The following is a 19,283-nucleotide window of genomic DNA, read 5'->3' on the forward strand; positions in this document are numbered from 1 at the left end:
AATTTGACCTAGGGTTTTTTCAATCCAGAGCATTTTCTTTTCTTTTTTCTTTTTAACCAATACATGGTTCATCTAAATAATGGTAGGACAGAATTTGCTTCCAGTTGCCTGCTTGCTAAACAATTTTTTGAGCTTTGTGTCCTCTCAGTTGTATTCCACACAAAAAACTTAAGATGTACTTCTTAATTACTATAGCTAATAAAAAACTTTTCTCATGGAATGTTTCACTCCTTGCAGTCTTACTAGCATGTAATGATTCATAATGCAGTTATGTATGTTGACTGCTTTTATACTTCTTTAGGATGTTGTTCCACCAGCCTCCCACACTGGTTTCTCTGGACTGCATTTGCCCTTTGTAGGATTCACATACACTACAGAAAGGTGAGTTTTTTTATTTTATTTTCTACACAGTGGGTAAGATTATTTCTTCACCTTAGACCAGTGGTTCCCAAACTCGGTCCTGGGGACCCACTGTGGCTGCAGGTTTTAGTTACAACCATATTCACAATTGGTGATAATAATCAATAACAACTGATCTTGTTTAATTAGCTGGTCTTTTTTACTCTTCTTATTCTTCATTCAGAAAAACACAACAGTATGGATTTTATAATTATACGACATTTAGAAATATCTCTTATTTGTTTCTAAAGCTTATAAATGCTTAACTCTCTTTTGTTGTTTTCCTGTTATTTTCCCCTTTTCCTCTGTAGTTTTCTCCCTTCTTTTAACCCTAATAGTGACAATTGACAACCAGCATAGCAGACACCCAGGATGATGGAAGCTGCAAAGACTTCAGTGTCAGACCCGCTAATTAGTAAACAATCAATTAATTAACCAGAACACCTCGAAAAGCAGAGTGAACATCAGGTTGAAAATACTGTTTACAACTTAAAAAAACTACATATTCCCCATATAACTGCTTATTACATTCTAATAAAAATCTACCTAACTTAGTTTTGTAATTTCTACATTGACTCCTAAACACAGAAACTGGGAAATGACTCACTTAATTAGGCAAAGAGTCCAATGAAAAACAGAAGTTGGTTGGAACAAAAACCTGCAGCCACAGGGGGTCCCCAGGACCGAGTTTGGGAACCACTGCCTTAGACTATAGATATAACACCAGGTCATGTCACTTGCAGAAATTCTCTGATTCTGTTCCAATGGGGTGTACTGGCAAGGGGGATAAGAGAGGAGTCAGTGGAGAACTATGTTTCTTGGTTCAAACAGAATTCTCTGCAACTTAATTTCAGCAAAACCCAGGATCTATTTATTGACTTTTACAGTACCAAGTGTTTTTCTGCCCAATCACTATTCAGGGATAGGATGTAGAGGTAGTGCGCTCTTACAAGGAATTGGAAGGTCCACATCCAAGACTGGTCTCTTAACACAGAGGAGAGCAGAGCAGACTCTTTGTTTTTCTTAGGCAACTGTGTTTCTTCAATGTGGATAGTGACAACCTTTGACTGTTCCACAACTCTGTGAGAGCCAGCACGATTTTGTATGGTTTGGTGAGCTGTGCAAGTAACATCCTTTCAGGAGAGAACCACTAAATCAGCAAGCTAATTGAAAATGCAAGCTCAGTTATGGAATGCACCCCTGACACACTGGAGGTAGTACTGAAGGAGAGAATGAAGGCAAAACTGATGGTCATTATGAAGAATGCTGTACAATCCTCATTTAGCAGATGTGTATAAGGAAATGCTACTGGGGCTCCTTTATGCCGACAGCAATATGCTTTTATAATATCTCGCTATTACTGCTGCTTTTATTGTTAGCCAAGTCAGAGGGTTTCTTTGTTGTAATTCTATTGTGTACTTACTAGTTAAAATATTTATTTTTATTTTCTTTAAAAAGCCAAATTTCTCCTTGGGAGAAATCTCACTGTCTCTCTGTGTATGTTTTACTGTATACAGTACACCCCCAAAATTCGCGGGGGTTATGTTCCTAGAGCACCCGCGAATTGTGAAAAGCCATGACTTTTGGATGTGGTTAAAAAATGCCTTTTAAATGCCTATTTTTATAGTTTAAACCCTAAATACAGTATGCTCCCAAAGCACTTTAATTTCGTTGCAAACTCAGCTTAATACAGTACCTAAAAAATTACCTTAATACATTACCTAAAAACAGAATGTAAAGGTAAACCTGTATACTTTACAGTACTGTACTGCTATGTCTCCCGCAGTGCTAGAATGTAAAATACCGTTGTTACTGCTATACGTACTGTAATTCATGCAAGTGCGTTTTCTGTGGTATGCGCTGTCGTTTTCTTTGTTATAAGTAGAGTAAATACATAAGAATTTCATTTAATTAAAATACAGTAAAATGTACGGGTACTCACCAATGACGAATGATGATGATGATGAAGTAACTGTGCAGTATGATGCAGAAGATTTAAAACTCTTCAGGGGGCACCTCTTCTTCAGGAGCTTCAGGAGGAGTTGTATCTTTGGACAGGTCTTTTTCTGGTGCTGTTTCGTGCTGGCTTTTCTTTATAGGTTTCAGAAACATTGTGATGGGAAGTTGCTATATTGTCTCCTGTAGCGAACTGCTGCTACAATTTCCGTGCTTTCTCATGGATGATGTTACTGTCCAAGGGGGTGTTCTTCTTCCTGCAGTCGGTGATCCACAATGCCAAGGCAGATTTCATCCTGACGATATTTTTATTCCTTACGATCGTTACCTTTTTGGCACAGAAACTTACAGATACAGTACTCCAGTTTGCTGCTTCGTTCTTCTTTATGTAGCGTGCGGTGCTTTCATTAATGCCATAGTGGCACACTACTGCAGCATAACTTTTTAGTTCCCGGAGCAAATCCAGTAGTTCAACCTTCTCCTGGAGCGTTTTAAACTTCTTCTGGTGCTTAGGCTCAGTGCCAGAAGCCTTAGAAGGTACAGGGTGTATTGGCGACATCTTGTGCATTTAAGAATAACAAAATGAATACTATAGCAAAATGGAAAACACGAGGACACTCAGCTGGAGACGCGTCACAGGGCAGCAGTCAGTCAGCAGCAAGGAGAAATGAATAACGCTTTTGGATTGGCTACTTTCACCATCCCAAACCGTGTTTCCCTCAGCGGTTACTTCCTGTTCTCTCTACAGCACAGTATTGCCACGATAAAAGCCATAAAAAATTGCGGAGGATATTTGCGCTTTCCGCTAACAATTAATAGTTAGGTTCTAAGGAAAAATCCATGAACCCTGAACCGCAATTTTTTGGGGGTCTACTGTATATGGATACAGGCACAATCAAAGTTGCCTCTTTACGTGTTAATAAAATAGTGTTTTAAAAACAAACCAGTCAGTGTTGTTTTTTCCACTTTTGCAGCTGTTTCTCTGACAGAAGCTCTTTGAAGATGATCAGGAATGCAGATGATGCCTACCCTGATTCTGATTTGCAGAGAGACTTGGACAACAGCCTTCAGGTGGAGGCTTTCGAAAGGAGAATTAAAAGACTTGAGCAAGAGAAACTGGAACTAAGTCGCAAATTGCAAGGTATTTATAAATATTTTCAAGTATTATGTATTTTTTGTCCATGTTTTATTGCCAAAGAACAAAAATATTTAATAAAACAATTTCGGAGACTGTATTGTGACATCACTCTTAACTTTAAACTGTTACAAAATTCATTTTAATTCAACTTTATTGCTTAATTGCTTTTTCTCAGTCTGATTAAATATGTTTATAATATTCGACAAGTAAGCCAACATTTTCTTGTTCATTTAATATAAATAATACTCTGTTCATTATAATTTTATATTTGTAAAGCAGTGGCACACATTTCAGAATTTCATTTGGTCCTTGTGTACGTTTGTCTTTTTTAAATGTTTTTTGTAGTTTTGTAGTACGTTATAAAAGAAATTGTGCTTCTGTGTACTTTTAAGTACATTAATGTATCTTTTAATGTACTTAAAATCTGCAAAAAGACAGTGTGCAGTGGCAGGTCACTCTAACCTACAGGAGAAAAGCTGACTTTAAAATCATTGAGCCCAAAAATGCTGAAGTCTTCCTCCGATGCCAATCTTAATTATAGTTACCTAGGTGGTGTAGAGTAAATATTTTGTTTTTTAAAGTGAAGATGAATATAAAATTAACCTGCTTCACTGTGCCTTAAAAAACACTTTAGAGTCTACGCAAGCTGTGCAGTCACTTCATGTCTCAGGCCGAGGGTTAGGAACATCAAACAGAGAAAAAGAAACAAAAAAAATTAAATGAAGAAATTGAGCGCCTAAAGAAGAAATTAGCAGGTAGGAGTCCATCTTTCTGTTTATATATTTCATTTAATTTTCAGCTCAGTGATTTTGACCAGAAAAGTATAAGAGGTTTTTTTTTTTTTATTTCTTATTGAATTTTAAGAACTGTAATGTTAATTGCATTACAAAACTAGTAATTAGTTTTCCTACAGAAAGAAGTATTCATACCATAAACTGGTTGTATACATTTACTCTAGTTTTTCTTTCACTTTTGTATTGGTATGGAGTATTTGAAATCATTATATCCCTTAATTGTTTAACAGTTTCCCCATATGGGTAGAGAATGCTCAAAAATGGGCAAGCAGCCCAAACAAGCATTAACTGTGGCATTTTTTCTCAACTAATTTGATATTTCTTTACTACTAACTTGTAACAATAACAATTTCTTGTGCAGATTATAGTTAGCAGAGAAGACTGGCCCATATCATAAATATTTCCCATGCCTATCTAGATATCACTGAAACCTCTTAATGATGTTTTGAATAGAAAGCAATATTGTACATTGCAGTGACTAATTTTAGTGATAAAGCTTTCAACTTTAGAGTTCATTTGAATTCAAACTGCTAGAATTTTACCAAACAGCAAGCTGACGGATCAAGTGACCAAGTTATGGATGTTCTAAACAGCAAGCATGCAGATCAAGTATGTCTGAGAGATTTGATCCACATCAATTGTTATTCATTCATTCATTCTTATTATTCTAACCCAAGATCAACAATTTGAGTACATGTCAAGTAACTGGTTGATTACTTTATGCAGTCTTTTGAAGATGTTAACAGCTATAGATTTGGAATAGTATTCAAGAACTCTAAGATTGACTGACTGTATCCTTTGTGTTGGTTTGGCAAAATGTTTTTTAATCAAATTAATATACCAGTAGCGTATTAGGACAGTATTTAGACAATATATGGAATGGTATACTATTTATATCTTAGGGATTTTATTGATTTCTCAATAAATAAAATCAGTGGCTTCCACTTCAGACTCTAAAAACAATACAAAAACACTGCACATTTTATTTTTTTATCCAATTAGTGTTTTCTCGTACTGATTTGTCTGCTCATATACTACGCTCAAATTCTGTCCTTTGTCTTTCCTCTTCCTAGCAGGCATTATTGTGCTCTGAAAGGTCCTGGATATGCTCTTGCTGCTCACTTCTCCCCATTCAACTTTACAGAAATATTAAAAGTACAAACCTTGGACACTTTCACTAGATCAATTCCATAACTTAGTGTTGAATTATCCTAGTAATAAAGACAATATTACACTTTAAGAATAGTGGACAAGTAAAACTTCAGTAATAGTGGACAGTCACCATATTTTGTATTTCTGTTATAAGAATCCAGTTAGTGAACTTTGATCAGTATTAAAATGTTTTTTGATGGCTAATGTAGAGCCATACTGGTATTTTTTTTGTATGGTAAAGGACAACTTATAACATGTAGAGTAATTAAGCTAAATGACACTCTACAAACTAGACCAGCACAGAAGTTTAAAATAATTGTCAAAGCAGTGACAAGGAACAGATGTTTCTAAGCATTTCTAAGCATTAATGGAGTGCTCAGTACACGATTTACGGCCAGGCGAACAAACTATGTATGACCAACAGTAAGTAGATATTTTTAAAATAATCAGCATGTAGTACACTCTTTAAAACTCAATGTACAAAGATAAACAACTTGGGAGGAGAAGTAAAACCTTAAAGACTTAACAGTTAAATATCTAATGAATATCCCCTTTACTCATTCGGGTCTTAATAAGTCTTCCAAGTAAATTCTTTGTTCCTGGAGATTGGATTAAACAAAGACATACTGTATAAGTGTGGGTGCAATATAGTCCAGAGGTACCAAAACACAGCTTTTAGTATTAGAGGGGAATAACCCTTCCAAGAGCACATTTGTCCAAGTTAAAAATGATCAGCTGATTACTAGTCGTCTTTGGAGCACACTTAAAATAGCCACAACATAGTCTCTTTCAGAAGACTTTTGTAGCTAAAGCAGAAAATGAAATACACTTAGAACTGTATTAAGAATATCCCAGTTTTTTAGATCTTGACTTTTTAAAAGTTTTTTCTTTCAACGTATGAGAAAAATGCAAAGTCACACCATTCATAAATATTTTTACTGTTGCATCCTTGATTTTAGTTATGTAAATACATTATGTCCAAAATAACCAGTGAGTTGACTTTTGATGGAGTAGACAAGGTGTTGGAATTCTAGCACTTACTATAATTATACTGGACTGTCATGGTTAGTCTGTGGCTTGCACACACTTCAGTCAAGAAAAAGAGAAAAGAAATGTATCTTAGAACAAGTTACAGTGGTGTGAAAAACTATTTGCCCCCTTCCTGATTTCTTATTCTTTTGCATGTTTGTCACACAAAATGTTTCTGATCATCAAACACATTTAACCATTAGTCAAATATAACACAAGTAAACACAAAATGCAGTTTGTAAATGGTGGTTTTTATTATTTAGGGAGAAAAAAAATCCAAACCTACATGGCCCTGTGTGAAAAAGTAATTGCCCCCTTGTTAAAAAATAACCTAACTGTGGTGTATCACACCTGAGTTCAATTTCCGTAGCCACCCCCAGGCCTGATTACTGCCACACCTGTTTCAATCAAGAAATCACTTAAATAGGAGCTGCCTGACACAGAGAAGTAGACCAAAAGCACCTCAAAAGCTAGACATCATGCCAAGATCCAAAGAAATTCAGGAACAAATGAGAACAGAAGTAATTGAGATCTATCAGTCTGGTAAAGGTTATAAAGCCATTTCTAAAGCTTTGGGACTCCAGCGAACCACAGTGAGAGCCATTATCCACAAATGGCAAAAACATGGAACAGTGGTGAACCTTTCCAGGAGTGGCCGGTCGACCAAAATTACCCCAAGAGCGCAGAGACGACTCATCCGAGAGGTCACAAAAGACCCCAGGACAACGTCTAAAGAACTGCAGGCCTCACTTGCCTCAATTAAGGTCAGTGTTCACGACTCCACCATAAGAAAGAGACTGGGCAAAAACGGCCTGCATGGCAGATTTCCAAGACGCAAACCACTGTTAAGCAAAAAGAACATTAGGGCTCGTCTCAATTTTGCTAAGAAACATCTCAATGATTGCCAAGACTTTTGGGAAAATACCTTGTGGACTGATGAGTCAAAAGTTGAACTTTTTGGAAGGCAAATGTCCCGTAAAAGGAACACAGCATTTCAGAAAAAGAACATCATACCAACAGTAAAATATGATGGTGGTAGTGTGATGGTCTGGGGTTGTTTTGCTGCTTCAGGACCTGGAAGGCTTGCTGTGATAGATGGAACCATGAATTCTACTGTCTACCCAAAAAATCCTGAAGGAGAATGTCCGGCCATCTGTTTCGTCAACTCAAGCTGAAGCGATCTTGGGTGCTGCAACAGGACAATGACCCAAAACACACCAGCAAATCCACCTCTGAATGGCTGAAGAAAAACAAAATGAAGACTTTGGAGTGGCCTAGTCAAAGTCCTGACCTGAATCCAATTGAGATGCTATGGCATGACCTTAAAAAAGCGGTTCATGCTAGAAAACCCTCAAATAAAGCTGAATTACAACAATTTTGCAAAGATGAGTGGGCCAAAATTCCTCCAGAGCGCTGTAAAAGACTCATTGCAAGTTATCGCAAACGCTTGATTGCAGTTATTGCTGCTAAGGGTGGCCCAACCAGTTATTAGGTTCAGGGGGCAATTACTTTTTCACACAGGGCCATGTAGGTTTGGATTTTTTTTTCTCCCTAAATAATAAAAACCACCATTTACAAACTGCATTTTGTGTTTACTTGTGTTATATTTGACTAATGGTTAAATGTGTTTGATGATCAGAAACATATTGTGTGACAAACATGCAAAAGAATATGAAATCAGGAAGGGGGCAAATAGTTTTTCACACCACTGTAACTCCCGAGTCCAAGATGATATAAACATTTTAGTACCTGATTTTTTAAAATTTATTTATTTATAAATGAAGCTCATTTAAGATATTCATTTTTGATTTGGTAATATGTGCTTGCTTACTAATACTTGTGCATAATAATTCTGGACTTCTTGCTGTTTTAAATACACAATATTGACCTTTCCTTTCCTCTATCAACATGCCTATGAGATGGAGTATATGAACTTATCTCAAACTAACCTGTAATCCCATGGCCCAAAGAGAAAGAACAAGTTGGAGTAGAAGGCCACATTGTAATTTGTGTAGAAGCTTTACTCAAATCAAAAAATCATGCATGCCTCTACACTAGTTAAGAGGAATAAATAATATAATGTAAAATTGAATGCAATATTTTTAAAAAAGTCGTTTGTTTAGGTACTGTATTTTATTTTTTCATTTGAAATTAATTTTTTCTCTTGTCAAGATTCTGATCGTCTGGAACATCAACTGGAAGAAGCAGTAGCACTACAGCAAGAATATGAAAACTGTGTAAACAAACAAAAGGCTCTTGAAAAGCAAGTCAAAGCACTTAAGCAGGAAAAGGAAGATTTTCATAAGGTACAATCTCCCTTTTAGAGAAATTAATTCTTGCATAATTAAAAGACTCATTATTCAACTTGTTTTCAAATTCTGTTCGTTTTTCATTACATAAATGCATCTTTTTTGTGTAACTAGGTAAATATTTCTCAGCACTGAAGTGCAAAAGAGTTAGAAAACATATGCAAGACATGTGGTTATAAAGTTTATCCAGAGGATGAAAGCACACTGGAAAATGAAATATCTTTGGTTTATTACACTACTGTGGAAATTTCAGGATTTCCCCAATAAAGTTATATTAGAATTAGTTATCCTTGGTATGCATTTTCCTTTGTAAAATACAGTTTGTTGTTCAGTAAGCAATGTCTCTCTAGCAGAAACTAAAACATGTTTTTTTTTTTCTTCCATTTGGTGTAGCTGGTAGCCCATATAAATATTCACCATTTCATATAAACAGTATTATATAGTTATCTGTGTCATCTTTGTCATTGCATGCATTTTAATGTCATAGCTAAAAGGTGTGAAGTACTGTCATGTTTGTTATGTGGCTGCTTAAATGGAGCAACAGCAAAGTTGAGGTTTAGGAATTTCATATCATGTCATACTTTAATATTTACCAGAATAATATTTTCCTTTTTTGTATGCTGCTTTTATGACTGTTATTTTTTCAACCTTTTTTGTTAATTATGGAAACTTTTGTTGTTAAATTAGTATTTCTTACTCCAATATTCACTGCATTTTTGCATGGACCATGATAAAGACTACATTTAAACTAATTTGCCATACTTTACTGTTTCATCTTTCAGCAATTAGTAGAGGCTTTGGAGAGGCTAAAATCTCAGACCAAAGAACTAAAAGATGCTCACCAGCAGCGTAAACTGGCTATGAAAGAGTTCTCTGAGCTTAATGAGCGCATGGCTGAGCTGCTCTCCCAAAAGCAGAAACTGTCACGGCAGCTGCGAGACAAGGAAGAGGAGATGGAGGTGGTCATGCAAAAAATTGACTCCATGAGACAGGATATGCGAAAAACAGAAAAAGCCAGAAAAGAGGTAGTGCAATTACAATTTATAGGGATTATTACAAGCAAATTCTGTTAGTATCTGAAATATTTTTGTTACATTTTTAACAAAGTGTGAGTATTTGAGGTAAAGGGAAGATATCTTTGCCTTATAATTGTTTCCCTCAGATACATACATAACTTTTACCATATATATATGAAAAAGAAAGCAATGAACAAATTGACACTACTTTTGTAATATGATGCTTTCAAAGTTGTCTGTTTCTTGCTTTTCTTGCTTAATACATTTTTTTAAATCATTAAATCAAGCTTACTTTAAAACAGTCAATAAATCAATGGCATATTTCCTCCTCTTGATATCATTACCCTTACGGTGCCTAGGAAGGTCTTGTAGTTCTTTGTGGTAGAATTAAGTCATAACAATCCCCTATAGTAGTGTCAATGTGTTAAGCGGTCATATATCAATACTCCTGTTATATCTAGTCTCCTTAGGGAAGTGTCATCTTCAGCATCGGTGTTCATCAAGGCTTCATTAGTCTTACACGCTTTATACAACTGTTGTTTACTTTGCAGCTTCTTTTTTAACTCATTATTAACCCACTGTGGAGTTTTTTTAAAATTTTCTATTAATTCAAAATTTTGGAATGTACCAGTCCCAGCATTACATGTAAAACATTTTTAAACCTGTTCCAAGGCTCTGCGACTGTCTCTACATTTAAAAGTTTATCCCAGTCAATCCTCCTCAGACTTTCCCGCATCTACTCAAAATTTGCTCTACCAAAGTTAAACTTGACAATTTTAGCCTTTGCATCCACATGCTTACAAAACACTGATGATTATATTATGGTCATTTGACCCTAATGGTTCAAACACCTCTACACTCTCAGTTCTGTCTAGATTATTACAAAATACAAAATCCAGACAGGCTTCAGAAAGAATGTGACAATGCCGGAATGTAATCTGTTCAGAAGGTGATGAAATGATCTCCTAATCTTAGTCTAGTTGTCAGAGTTTACTGGGTGTTTTTTTTTAATAAACTCTTTGAGGGCTGAATATTTTTTTCCAAAAAAACTCCATTTTCAGAAAAGCACACAAAGCAATGGTTTCACACATAAATCAAAATGAAATGTTGCTGCATGCTGTGGCTGATGTCAGCACCTGTTCACTGTTTCTGGTGGCTGCGGGGAGGGTGGAATGCGTGGCAGGTCGATTGCCTGGCTATCTTCATGTATAAGGTGGGTGGGGGTGGTAGTCACAGTGTGATGCAATCTGGTTTGTATCTGTTGTCATCATAAGTGGCAGTCCTCCCAGGCGAACATAGGTATAGGCACATCAGCTACATGAACATGCTTAGCACCACGATCAGCTGATACCGGTATGTCACTTTTGCTTTCAATCTCCAGATCACTTGCCTTGAGAAATCAGAGTTGGATTCAGCGATAATATGCAAAACATTTTCTACAGAGTATTTTACTTTGTGCTTTCGCTTTGGTCTCCCACCAAATATCGATGCCATATAGGTTATTTGCTCTTCACTACTCAGAGGGAGTCGAGATCAGATTAACAAAGCTAACATTCCTTCTAGCAAAGAGAGTCATACTAAAACGTAGCGGTGAGTTTTGTTGCAGTTTACAGCTGATAACTGTCCTCTTCCCCTGAATTTCAACAAAAGTAGATATCCACCCTGAAAAAGTACCATATAGATTATATGATCAGCCTCAAAAATGGAAATTTTTAATATTGGAATTGTTTCTGGTTTATTAATACTATGCATAACAATATTTTTGTAAACTGCCTATTATGGTCTTTAAATATAAAAATGCTTAAACAGTATTGAAGGCTGTAGACTATACAAACATGTTGGTTGGCTCTTAACTTACCATAATATTCATGGGATCAATTACTTTTTTGCTTTTTGTACTGTTTCCTTACTTTAGCTGGAAGCCCAGCTTGAAGACGCCCTGGCTGAGGCTTCAAAAGAGCGAAAGTTAAGAGAGCACAGTGACAGTTATTCCAAGCAGCTGGAAAGTGAGCTTGAAACTCTCAAGGTCAGAACCCTGAATATGTCACACAATCTTAGATATGGGAGTATATTCGTTCTCCACTGTGGTTTGGAAATTTACATTCTGTAATCCTCAGATTTATAAATTAAAAAAAAAAAATTAGCCTTGTAAAACTATGCCAAGTGTGTGCATAAATAGTTGACTATCACATGATAATCCACAGTTACAAAAAACAAAGTCAGTGTTAGTTACTGTATTTATAATTTAGGTTTTGGTGATAACCATGATCATAACAATGTGAAGTGTTATGTTTAGCCCTAGATGACTACAGCATGGGTTTCATGTTATTGTATTTTTTCAGTCATGTCAAGTAAATAAAACAACAAGGTATTTATGCATTATCATTGGAATGGAAGCGTCATAGTATTTTGCAACTTATAATTTCCGTTGTCTGTGTTCTGCAAGTTTAATTTCTTTTGTTGTGAACCGTGTTTCCAGGCCTAAACATTTAAATTGTTTGTGTTAGAAACCTTTCACAGTGCCTTTTTGCAACTTCCAGATCCTGTACAGATTTACTTATGAAGCCTGAAATTATGCAATTTTGTATAGCATCAGTAATTTAAGCATGTTGTTCAAATACTTGCTCATTCTGCTGCATATTTAACTGGTTTCTGCGCAGGGATAATTCTGGCTTTGCAGATTGTGTCAGAAAAGTATGTGCAGATAATGATTTGAATCTTAAAATACCTTTCTGTTTTTGGCCAACATTATTTTAGTCACTTTTTTTTGTGTTTTGTTTTATGGACTATAAAGTATTTTTACAAGTAGCACAATTTCATCAAAATGTTAGTTTTAAATTGCCCTCATCTATTACATTTCTTATCCAGCTTTATAAAACTTAATTTTATAGAATCCTCTGACGTAATTTTTGAATACAGGTAAAGCAGGGTGGTCGAGTTGCTGGTGTCAGCTTGGAAGCACAGCAAGAACTCTCAAAGGTGAAATCAGAGCTGGACAAGAAAATCTTATTCTATGAAGAGGAGTTGGTGCGACGGGAGGCATCCCATTCATCAGAGCTCAAAAATTTGAAGAAAGAGGTTCATGATTCAGAGAGTCAACAGCTGACCTTTCAAAAGGAGATACTGATGCTCAAGGATAAGCTTGAGAAATCAAAACGTGAAAGGTGTGAATGAAAATTAATTTCCTATCTTTTTTTAACCAAATGATACTCTAATAGGCCAACATTTTTATTCTTTATGTGTCAGAATATAACCTCTAACATGCTTTAAAGTATTTGGGAGTAAGACTACGTCTGTTTTGTGTAGCTCTAATCAAGGAACTAGTATTTAAGATATTCCGAATCCCTGGACCTTTTGGTGAAGCATGGAGTCCCTGACAGGGATAAAATTTCAGCAAATTGAGATAGTTGACCAATGGTGAGAATGTAAATTTAAAGAGGAGTATAATAGATTGAATCTGAATACTATGATTGAAATGAAAAAGCCTTTGAAAGAAACAGAGTAATACAGAGAGTGGAATTTAAATCATATTGAACAGAAACCCAGTTCACTCAAAGATAAATTTCCAGTTTTCGCAAGGAATTTCTTTGGACAGACTGTATTTTTGGGTACACTGAACATAAAATGTGTAACAAATTAGAGAAGACCATTAAGTCAATCAAGCTCTTTTGTTTGTTTAACATTTTTGTTTTTTGAAATGAGAGGTATTTTTTTGTGCAATTAGCTAAAGCGTAAGTTAATTATATAGTCACCCATTTAAGCACAGAGTTTTAATTTAATAAGTTGTCTTTTATGACTATGATTTATGATTATCTTCTTACTTTTTGTACTCTTTTTGTTTAGATAAAGTTTTTCAATGTTCAAACACAAACTAGATACATCCTCTTGAAATGTATACCACACAAACTCTAAAAGAATTATTTTTTCTGTATATATAGGCAAATTGAGATGGAAGAAGCTGTTGGATCTTTGAAAGAAAAATATGAACGTGAAAGAACTATGCTAACAGAGGAAAATAAGAAGTTAACAACTGAAAATGACAAGGTAAATTCAGCAATAATAATTCATTTTTTTTTGTTTGAAACACATCTTTTTTTTTACATTTATAAAATTATATACTATCTGTCACAGTATTTATTATAGTAATACCCAGTCAGTTATTAGAAACACTTAACATAGCTGGATGAATTAGTAGAGGAATAGTATTTTCATATTTACTGTTGAGTAGTTTGTTGATAGAATAAAAGTAGTATTTCTACAAGACATTCTACTGTCCACCCACCTTCACAGTAACAGGAAAATGTTTTGAAGCCCTTAAAATTATCTAGCCGCAAGACTTCATTAAAAAAATCGTATATCCCTTGCTCCCTAACAAATTTGCACAATGTTGGAATTAGGTAAGTACTATTTTCTTTGGAAAAATAAATATTTATTTTATAAAGAAACACACATTTAATGGCAGGGCAGTGAAGTGGCCAGAACCTCTAGTGTCACATTCAGTCAATCAAGACCTTGCTGTTAGCCTGTATACTATATTTCTGCTACTTTCATGAGTAATAGATATGCTCCAGCTAAAATGGTGGAAGCATAGCAAAATGGTGTCTGCTTTTACTATGCCTAAACAGCACTTTGGTGCACCTTAAAATACTGTAGTTATGGTTTGGAAATCTTATGTCTTTCAAAAAAAACAATGACACAGCATTGCCTGGAAAATTTAAAACATACTGTATCACATAATAGTAGTGCATTTAAAAAGAAAAAGGGACATGGATTGATAAACAGTAGAGTTCCATCGTGCCAAATAAGGAACCTGTGTATACACATCATTGCCCAATAATGACATTCTGTGTTAGCCTGAATAACTGTTTATCTTCCAGATTTCAATTTTGATGGAGATAAGATTTAAAAATTGTAATATAATAAAACATGTCAGACTGAACAGCAAACTACACTTACAAATGCCTTATGGACCAGACACCTTTAGATTAAAGGCTCCTAAAAACACTTATGTCCATATCATGCATCAAGAAAAAATACACCTGGTTTCCTTCTTTGTTTTACAATTTTATATTAAGATTATCTGTATGTGTATTTGAAAAATTAGTTCTGAATGTTACCTGAAAACATCTTATTTTTAAAAAAAAAACAAAACAACCTTGCATATGTTTATCATTAGAATTACCAAAGCCTACGAAATAACTCATAATTCCGGCCCACCTTAAATCTTTTCGCACCTTTTTGTCAGCGTCTTTTGTCTTGTAAATGTGTCAATCAACACAAGCAGCAAGCAACCTACAATCCCACAAAACCCACCCCCAACACCGCAGAAAGGACAAAAACTTCTCCCAGCTCTAGTCTTGATTATCTGGAAATTAAGTTCCTAGAGTTGTATAGGGAAATAATGTATCGTTATTTGGAACACATGCATTTCATGTGTGTTCCATTTCTACAACAATCTATGTAAACACATCGTAAAAACTTGTAGACATGAACTGTATAATGTGTGAAGCCTGAAGTCCAAATATCAAATAAATACTTTCACAAAAGGTGCAAGGACGGCTTCCGTGGTGCAGCGGTAAGAAATGCTGACTTGTAATCAAGAGGCCACTGGTTCGATGCTTGTTGCCTTGCAAATTTACCATTTTGAGTAGTCAGCTGCTCTTATCGTTTATATTATACAATAGAAACATACATTTTATTTACATCTGTAACAGCCGGTGAAAATTTTTAGTACTTGTGAAAGTTAGCGTTTTTTTTTTTCCACTTTTATTCTCTCAGTCACGATCACAACACAACCCCTGGGCAAGATCAGGGGGAAAAAAAAACACGGTCACTGATTATAACCGCAACAAGGTATGCGAATGAATATTAATAATATAAATAATGTTGCCTCAGTGCCACAATGTTTTTCCGAAATGTACTATACAGGTCATAAAAAGAATAATTCCAAATATCATATATACCTATGTCTCTTTTTTGTCAGTGCAGCTTTGACATCATGGACCAGCAGGTGTATACTAATTCAGTGTGAGCAGGAAGACTCAATAAAACTGAATAAAAAAAATTAAAGTGACAGTGAGACACCAAGAAGGCATGATTCACCAGTGTTTGTGTGTCAGCTTTTATCCCTCCAGATCAGAGATTTTCCAGTTCCATTGCCTCAAAGTACCGCTCACATCTACAGTTATTCCCAGTTTCAAATAAAAACTAACAAAGTCAGATCTGGGGTGGTGGGCAGGGTTGTATCATGGTTGTCAATCCACCTTTCTTAAACTCCATAGCGGTAGTCTCAAACAAGGAGATAAAAAAGGCAATTGTAGTATTGATAATGGGATATTGAGAAATAAAGATTTAATAGTGACACAGGAGCGGATGCTGTTAAGTTTAGAATTTTATTTCAAGATCTGCATTTTCTAAAATAGGCTGTCTCTTTTCCATTTTTCTGCACACTTAATTCATTTTATTTTTGATGTAGGTCTCAGGTATTGGTGAAATGATTATCAATAAATGGTATTTACTTTGATTTGTAGATTAAAAAAATCAGAAAGTTATAGTGTCTTTCGAGATTGGTAGCTTTGCAGTAGCCATAACGTGTGAGTACCTTCTGATTGAGATTGTTTGTGTATTCATTGCCTGCCATGTTACGTTTTGTAGAAAAATGCTGAAAAAGCCCACAAACTGGACTAGATGTTGATTTTTATAATGAAATATAAGTGAGTTGCTTGTAGGCATTATATACTCGCCAGAATTTCGCCTCCAGAATTATTGTTCAAAGGGAAATCCCTCACCACCAATCCCTATATTTTTGTAATGTTGCCCTAAATGGTCATACAGTATGTAAAACTCATTGCAGCAGAAACCAACAAAGTGAAGTTTCTTACATTTGAGCAATTTTCATGTCCATTCAAAAATGATGTAGTGTATAACTATACAGTATATCTTGAAGTTTTTGACTAATGGACTATTGTCAGATAACAGGAAGCAGAGGGTGATGGTGCGAGGAACCTCATCAGAACTGGCCGATGTTAAGAGTGGAGTTCCACCGGGGTCAGTGCTAGGGCCGCTGCTATTTTTAATATATATAAATGATTTAGATAGGAATATAAGTAACAAGCTGGTTAAGTTTGCAGATGATACCAAGATAGGTGGATTAGCAGATAATTTGGAATCCGTTATATCATTACAGAAGGACTTGGATAGCATACAGGCTTGGGCAGATTTGTGGCAGATGAAATTTAATGTCAGTAAATGTAAAATATTACTCATTGGAAGTAAAAATGTTAGGTTTGAATACACAATGGGCGGTCGGAAAATCGAGAGTACACCTTATGAGAAGGATTTAGGAGTCATAGTGGACTCTAAGCTATCAATTTTCCGACAATGTTCAGAAGCCATTAAGAAGGCTAACAGAATGTTAGGATATATAGCACGATGTGTGGAGTACAAGTCCAAGGAGGTTATGCTCAACCTTTATAATGCACTGGTGAGGCCTCATCTTGAGTACTGTGTGCAGTTTTGGTCTCCAGGCTACAAAAAGGACATAGCAGCACTAGAAAAGGTCCAGAGAAGAGCAACTAGGCTGATTCCAGGGCTACAGGGGTTGAATTATGAGGAAAGATTAAAAGAGCTGACCCTTTACAGTTTAAGCAAAAGAAGATTAAGAGGTGACATGATTGAAGTGTTTAAAATTATGAAGGGAATTGGTGCAGTGGATCGAGACTGTTATTTTAAAATGAGTTCATCAAGAACACGGGGACACAGTTGGAAACTTGTTAAGGGTAAATTTCGCACAAACATTAGGAAGTTTTTCTTTACACAAAGAACAATAGAAACTTGGAGCAAGCTACCAAGTAGTGTGGTAGACAGTAAGACGTTAGGGTCTTTCAAAACTCGACTTGATGTTTTCTTGGAAGAAATAAGTGGATAGTACTGGTGAGCTTTGTTGGGCTGAATGGCCTGTTCTCATCTAGAGTGTTCTAATGTTCTAGTGTTCTAACATTAAATGAAAAAGCATTGTCATTAAGGCAGTATCCTGGCATAAAGCCTGTTAGGTAATTGAGTTACAAATAGATTGATGACATTCTAATTTTTTGTTTATCTAGCTTTGCTCATTTGTTGATAAGCTGACTGCCCAGAACCGGCAACTAGAAGATGAATTTCAAGACTTGGCAGCCAAGAAAGAATCTGTTGCCCACTGGGAAGCTCAGATAGCAGAAATCATCCAATGGTAGGTACCCCTTTGCATTTTTGTAGATGTGGATTCAGTCACTCAAACACAAAGTTCAAAGTAATACTAAAACTGTAAAACAATGTTTTGTACCTTTGTTTTTGATAGGCTGTTATACTTAAAATTACATTTTCCCTCCTCATATGCATTTATTTCGTATTATCCTGTTAAGTTAAACATTATCCAAATTTTAATATATTTTTTTCCTCTTTAACACCACTGCAGAAAATTTGAGGCAGTCCTTTATTGGCTTTTGAGCTAAGTAACAAAATTCTTTTAAGAATATGTAATTTGACAAATTGCCTTTTTGTTTTAATATGGTTAATAATGCTACTGTAAAAACACAACCTATTTATGGGTTTGTATTGGTGAACTGAAATAACAATCTCACTGTTTTCAAGTGATGTTCAGTCATATAAATACAGCATTTTGATTCTCTAATGGCAATAGCCTGAATAGTTTTACTGGCCATACTGTGTAGTACACACTAAAGTTTGTCACTTTTTAGCCTATTTTGTAGGTTGCCTTCATCTTTCCGTTTTTTGTATAACTAAATATCTGTACTTAATAAGAAATTTTCAGCAGTATTCCTTGTTGATGCACTAAATTAATCTTCTGTTTTCCATGTGCTCACAGTTTACTGCTAGTCAAAAGTCCTATATAAATAAATCCAGGGTTGAGAATCAGTGGTAAAATCTGGACACATTCATGCAACATCCCCTTTAGTTCATGATCACTGCATTCTGCTAGTAAAGTGAGTAGTGTGTTGAAATGGTTTGAGCAGCAGAAGTAAAACTGAGGGAAAACAGTGACAATCGTTTGGAAACTGGAATTTGTGCAATTGTTGTTTTGCAGTTTGGCTCTGGTATTTTAAAGTTTCACATTCGTAATGTCTAAGGCTTGGGCAATCAAGAGGATCATTGTGATTCAAGAAAACTGCGTAAAAGACAAAAAGAACACATGTATGAGTCAACCTTTGTTTCTGTCCAACCTATTTTCTTGATTTCATCCCAATGTTTTTTTTTCGTTTACACAAAATTTAAAACCTTGGCAAATGATTGGTCACAAACCTGTTGTGTACTTTGTAGCATCTTAGTGCCTTATCTGGATTAAGACTTTGTTTGATTTTTTTTTGTTATATTTTAATAGTAGTATCAGCTGTCTTTAAGTTAGGATGTGATGTGATCGAAAAATGTCAAGAATTGAATTGACATGCTATTTTGGAACATTGTGAATGCATATATAATTACTGCTGATTCTTTT

The 19,283-nt window shown here is 35.3% G+C and overlaps 1 protein-coding gene across 1 annotated transcript in view; it reads left to right on the forward strand.

Moving 5' to 3' along the window:
* cdc42bpb (CDC42 binding protein kinase beta (DMPK-like)) overlaps positions 1–19,283 on the forward strand; it is a 227,351-nt gene that overhangs the window by 145,536 nt on the left and 62,532 nt on the right. Inside the window, 10 exon segments of the mRNA XM_051919892.1 lie at positions 302–381; positions 3,330–3,496; positions 4,128–4,213; positions 4,215–4,248; positions 8,641–8,774; positions 9,560–9,802; positions 11,709–11,819; positions 12,713–12,957; positions 13,732–13,837; positions 17,896–18,020. Coding sequence (XP_051775852.1) covers positions 302–381; positions 3,330–3,496; positions 4,128–4,213; positions 4,215–4,248; positions 8,641–8,774; positions 9,560–9,802; positions 11,709–11,819; positions 12,713–12,957; positions 13,732–13,837; positions 17,896–18,020 — 1,331 coding nt within the window.

The sequence above is a fragment of the Erpetoichthys calabaricus genome, chromosome 16 (genome assembly GCF_900747795.2).
Source record: "Erpetoichthys calabaricus chromosome 16, fErpCal1.3, whole genome shotgun sequence".
Taxonomy (NCBI): domain Eukaryota; kingdom Metazoa; phylum Chordata; class Cladistia; order Polypteriformes; family Polypteridae; genus Erpetoichthys; species Erpetoichthys calabaricus.